The sequence below is a fragment of the Mya arenaria genome, chromosome 3 (genome assembly GCF_026914265.1).
Source record: "Mya arenaria isolate MELC-2E11 chromosome 3, ASM2691426v1".
NCBI classification, from domain to species: domain Eukaryota; kingdom Metazoa; phylum Mollusca; class Bivalvia; order Myida; family Myidae; genus Mya; species Mya arenaria.
Genome location: NC_069124.1, coordinates 86,178,786 through 86,184,992, shown reverse-complemented (window position 1 = coordinate 86,184,992; position 6,207 = coordinate 86,178,786). Strand labels below are relative to the sequence as shown.

Here is a 6,207-nt window from a genome sequence, read left to right as displayed (position 1 = left end):
GGTGTACAAGTATATGGACATGGACATGGTGCACATGTTTATGGACATGGACACGGCGTACAGGTATATGGACATGGACACGGCGCACAGGTACATGTATATGAACATGGACACGGCGTACAGGTATATGGACATGGACACGACGTACAGGTTTATGGACATGGACACGGCGTACAGGTATATGGATATGGACACGGCGTACCTGTATATGGACACGGCATACAAGTATATAGACACGGACACGGCGTACAGGTATATGGACATAGACACGGTGTACAAGTATATATACACGGACACGGCGCTCAGGTATATGGACATGGACACCGCGTACAAGTATATGAACATGGACACGGTGTACAAGTATATAGACACGGACACGGCGTACAGGTATATGGACATGGACACGGTGTACAAGTATATGGACATGGACATGGACACGGCGTACAGGTATATGGACATGGACACGGCGCACAGGTACATGTATATGAACATGGACACGGCGTACAGGTATATGGACATGGACACGACGTACAGGTTTATGGACATGGACACGGCGTACAGGTATATGGATATGGACACGGCGTACCTGTATATGGACACGGCATACAAGTATATGGACATGGACACGGTGAACTAGTATATGGACACGGCGTACAAGTATTTGGACACGGAAACTGCATACAGGTATATGGCGTGGACAATAGCGTACTAGAATATGGACATGGACACGGCGTACTAGTACATAGACACAGACAAGGCGTTCAGGTGTATGGACACGGACACGGCGTACAGGTATATGGACACGGACACGGCGTACAGGTATATGGACACGGAAACGTCGTACAGGCATATGGACACGGACACGGCGTACACGTATATGGACACAGACACGGCGTACAAGTATATGACTATGGACACGGCGTACTAGTATATGGACACGGACACGGCGTACAAGTATATAGACACGGACACGGCGTAGAGGTACATGGACATTGACACGGCGTACAGGTATATGGGCAAGGACAGGACTAACAAGTATATGACACGGACACGGCGTACTAGTTTATGGACACGGCGTACAAGCATATGGAAACGGCGTACAGATATATGAAGACGGACACGGCGCTCAGGTATATGGACATGGACAAGGCGTACTAGTATATGATCACGGACACGGCGTACAAGTATATAGACACGGACACGGCGTACTAGTATATAGAAAGGGCCAAGGTGTACAAGTTTATGGACACGGCAAACAAATAAATAGACATTCCAAGGCATACTAGTATATAAACACGGACACAGCGTACAAGTGTATAGACACGGACACGGCGTACACGTATATGGACACGAACAAGGTGTACACGTATATGGACACTGACACGGCGTACTAGTATATGGACTTGGACACGGTGTACACGTCTATGAACATGGACATGGCGTACACGTATATGGACACTGACATGAAGTACAGGTATATTGACACTGACACGGCGTACAAATAAATGCACGTGGACACGGAGTACTAGTATATGGACACGGCGTACAGGTAAATGGACATGGGCAAGTCGTATAAGTATATAGACACGGACACGGCGTACAGGTATATGGACACGGACACGGCGTACAAGTATATGAACATGGAAATGGCGTACACATAAATGAACATGGATACGGCGTACTATTATATGGACAGGGCGTACAGGTAAATGGACCTGGACAAGGCGTACAGGTATATGGATACGGACACGGCGTACAAGTTTATGTTTATGGATAGGGCGTACTAGTATGAACATGGACACGGCGAACTAGTATATGGACAAGACGTACAGGTATATGAAGACGGACACGGCCTACACGCATATGGATACGGCGTACAAGTATATGGACTCGGACATGGCGTACACGTATCTGGATACGGATACGGCGTACTAGTATAAAGACACGGACACGGCGTACAAGTATATGGACTTGGACATGGCGTACACGTATCTGGATACGGACACGGCGAACTAGTATATGGACACGACGTACAGGTATATGAATATGGACACGGCCTACACGCATATGGATACGGCGTTAAAGTATATGGACTCGGACATGGCGTACACGTATCTGGATACGGATACGGCGTACTAGTATAAAGACACGGACACGGCGTACAGGTATATGATTACGGACACGGCGTACACGCATACGGACACGGGCACAGCATACAGGTATATGGACCTGGACACGGCGTAGAGGAATATGGACAGTTACGGACACGACGTACAGTTTATTGTCCGGACACCGTATTTTTTGCAACTTATAAGTTGAAAAGGGATTATAACTCCGTGAGAAATAAGCGTTTTGTAACCAAAGTGATACTTGACCTGAATTGTATGGTGTTAAGCATGTGTATCAAACAGCATTTAAAGACGTCAACCCTTTCATGACATCATAGCTTTGGCAAATTCTATGTTAAAAAGGGGCCATTTCTCCATTAAGAAGTAATGGATGGCAGCCAAAGTCTAACCCTAACCTTTATTTTATGGTCATAAAACATGCGTACTAAACATATTTAAATCCGTCGACCATTTTATGAGTTATCGTCGTGACAAAACAAACCAACCGACCGTCCCCTTCACCCTATCCCCTACAAAGTTTGTTGTGTGTGTGTATAACCAGAAGAATCAGTGAACACTCTTAATAGATTCGTTCATTAAAACGAGGCATCAATACTGAAGCGTACTTATTTCATTATTGTAACCAGTTGCATGCTCACAAGAATATAACAAGAGCCACATATATTTTGCGAGCTAACCTTCTATTTGCAATAATAAGGCAAAGCACTTTTTAACACAAGTATTATTGCCCTAGACAAAAATGTAAAAAAAGGGACGGACACACAGACGGACAGTGCGATTACTGTAAAAAGTCACGCGTCCTGTGGACGCCATGTTAATCACGATTATGGCTGGAATCATGTTGGTCAAGGGTATACAAGTATGTCACCTATGTCAAGAAGCATTCCTGTCTATATTGGTCAGTTCCTGCCTGACACATTGTTACCTTTTCGTTACCACGGCAACTAGAGTTTTGCATGGATTGAAAGGAACTACTCAATAATCAGTGCAAGAGGAACACTCGTTTGAAACCATTGATGCAGACATGCAATGAACTAATAAATTTCGTGCCAGTTGGAAGCAGAAGCACTGGGTACTGCAAATGACTAGAAAAACATGAAGAATTTAAAGTGCCTGTAAATGTCAGAATATTTAGTTCCTGCGGTCAAAGGTATATTGTCGAATAACTTACCAATATGAAATCAGCTCTAGTTCATATGAAGATTTCAGAACTTTCAATGTTATTTTTTATTTAACAAAATAAATGGCGATGTTATCAATCCATCAAAAATATCATGGCTTTGCTAAAGACCATAATTAAGGGTCCCTTTTAAATGATTCACACGCAGAACGTGTTTCTTTGACCTAAACAATTTCCCTATTCCCTAAAAGCGAATTGCCATGCCTCCTTTTGTACTCGTGTATCAAAAGAGATTCAACAATATTTAACGGTCAATTCTTTTATCACAGTTGTCACATGTTATGCGTTCGTGTTTGTACACCCTGTCGCCCGCCTCACAACTTCCTGTTGTATTCGTCGTCGAACGCGGCGAGGAGGCCACGGGGTTTGCCAAGCCGATTCCGGTAGAGGACCGCGATCGTCACCCCGAACACCGCGATGGCGGGAATCCCTATAGTTAACGCCATCGCGATCGGCCAAAAAGTGTCGTATGTTGTAAAGTCTTCTACGGGGAAAGATTCGTTTAAATCTGTCATGTTGCTCGTATTATTGTTATTTTTTTCATATTGAATGGAACTATTTGTATTGAAGACAGGTTCTGTAGCTTCTAAATCACCACTAGATTGTGTAACCCCGGAAGAAGCAGATTGCGTCTGATTCACCTCCTTTATTTCACTAGGGCTGGTATGGGTTGCCGTTGTCGTTTCTGACTCATTCAGTGTAGTATATTTTAGCATTGCCACGGAAGCGTCTTGGACTGACTCTGTTCTATTTGGTTGTTTTGAAGCGACATTAGTGGTCAACTGATGACTTACAAATGCAACTGGTGTGTCGGTAAATCGTTGGGTTGCCCGTGTTGTAGGGTCGGATGTACTCGTGGTTTTTAGACTCGATGTTGTTGAAGCAGTAGTGGTCAAACCAGTTGTAGTTTCTGGCGTTGTTGTCGTTGTTCTGGTGGTCTTCTTGGTGCTGCTCGTCGTAGTGCTCTTGGGCGTGTCGTTAGTTGTGACTGCAGTTTCACTCGTAATTGGTCGAATAGAAGAGTTTGATGGTGTCCGTGTGATTGTGGCGGCGGCTACGTGACTGTCCGTGGTCGCGCCCTGGCTTGAGGATGGGAAGATGACCGGCGGCCTCATCCCAACGTCCCCAAGCCCAAGATCCGTCTCAGGGGTTGCAGCGCCCCTTGTCCGCTCGTCTTCTGTGCAGCATACGTGCTGGGTGATCACCAACAGGAAGGTCTAAAATCAGATTGGGAAGAATAGACGTATTGCAAGTTAATGAAGATAATATTTTATTAATTATATACACCACGCGGCGAAGTTATTGACAGAGAAAGTAAAACATGGTACTTACGAGTCCAAATGTATCTATTCCTCTCATTTTTACCATCAAACAACGAAATGAAAATGCTTGATATGGCTCACATCATAATTTTAGCTAAACTACCCCCATATTTGCGTAATTAGAAAGTTTACATTTTATAATTTTAAACGTTTTATTCCCTTAAGTATTTGTATTATAATTAAATGTTCATACGAAACGTGTGTGTATTTGTGTATTTGATATGTATACGTTTGTGTCTCTAGTTCATTGTCGTTTAGGCCCTTGCCTTGTGCATCTAAAAAATCTATTTTTCTGAATACCGTTCTTTCCCTGTAGTTACCATTGTGTCTAGGGTACCACAATGGTGAACAACTTGAAGAAGTCGACAATAATTATATTTTAGGAATTGTATTTAACTACACGGTTTTAAATTTCCCTCCAATTCTCCTTTTTGTAAGCAATAATGAGTATACCAAAATCGCACTCTTGTCTAGTGTATATTAGTAAAGTTTCTGAAAATCTTTATTTGTAAACATTTGCCTCCAGGTAACCATGATAGAAGAATTACCATTAAAATAAGTAGAATTATTGTTGTTGATAGTGACATGCAACCTCTTAAAACAGTGTGTTATATATGCGCAAGTTCCATTGTAAGACTTATGTCTATTAATTGTTGTTGTTTTTTCATTTATTTTCAACATAAATCATATTTACGTAATTTATCAAAAACATATATATGTTAAAACATCTCTATGTTGTATCAAAAAAATAATTTCTATCACACACGCACGCACGCACGCACGCACGCACGCACGCACGCACACACACACACACACGCACAAACACGCACACACACAGAGTGATGTCCCTGTTTTGTTCAAAAGATTACTTTATTCATATTCATGAGTAAAAACAATAATAAGATATGCATTGTTTAGGCTAAATGTGTCTATTTTTTTAGTTATTAAGAATATCGAGTACTACTCGATATTTTTCTGTGGGTTTCATACTTATCATTATTTAATGCTATTTGCTCTTCTATTTTGATTCTAAATTTCAGATAATGCAAAAATGCATCGAAGGATAATTGTCTGTCATTACATTTTGATGAATTGATATAAAATTTCATTAAGATAATTAAAAAATTACAGATATTACTGTATTTGCTTTTTTTGACTGTTCCCAATAGGGCTTCCTGTTTGTAAATTGTTATATTTATTGATGTCAATGTAATAAAGTTGTTTAGTTTATTCCATAACTGTTGAGTTTTTTGACACTCCCAATATAAATGTTCAATTGATTCAATATTTGAGTTGGATTTGAGTTATCTTGTTTGTGAATTTGTGTTCTATGTCTTTGGCGATTGCTCATTGCCTTAAACCGGGTTTATGTTTAAACTTTTTGCTACTGAGCATGTTTCTGTAGCTTTTTGCATATATATTGCAGAAAGTACATAGACTGCAATCGACTAATTTGACTTTAAACAGAAATTTGTTGGTCGGTAATATTCTCATAAGGAATTTATAGTTGATACTACGCAATGTTGTATCTATCGTTGATTTGTAAGTATTACTCTAAATAGCTTTCCATTCCAGA

General features: G+C 41.2%; 1 protein-coding gene across 1 annotated transcript; it reads right to left on the bottom strand.

The window, feature by feature from the left end:
• Positions 1–3,049: 3,049 nt before the first annotated feature.
• LOC128229294 (uncharacterized) lies at positions 3,050–4,731 on the bottom strand. Its single transcript, XM_052941127.1, has 2 exons — positions 4,642–4,731; positions 3,050–4,526 (listed from the first exon to the last, which is right to left on the bottom strand). Exons 1-2 carry the CDS (start codon positions 4,675–4,677, stop codon positions 3,624–3,626), a joined length of 939 nt encoding a protein of 312 aa, XP_052797087.1. The 5' UTR covers positions 4,678–4,731; the 3' UTR covers positions 3,050–3,623.
• Between the last annotated feature and the right edge of the window lie 1,476 nt (positions 4,732–6,207).

Bases quoted from the DNA above. Each gene is read 5' to 3' on its own strand.
- LOC128229294 (XM_052941127.1), bottom strand. From the start codon at position 4,677: ATGGTAAAAATGAGAGGAATAGATACATTTGGACTC. The intron at 4,527-4,641 runs GTAAGTACCATG...ATCTGATTTTAG, and splicing joins GAATAGATACATTTGGACTC to ACCTTCCTGTTGGTGATCAC.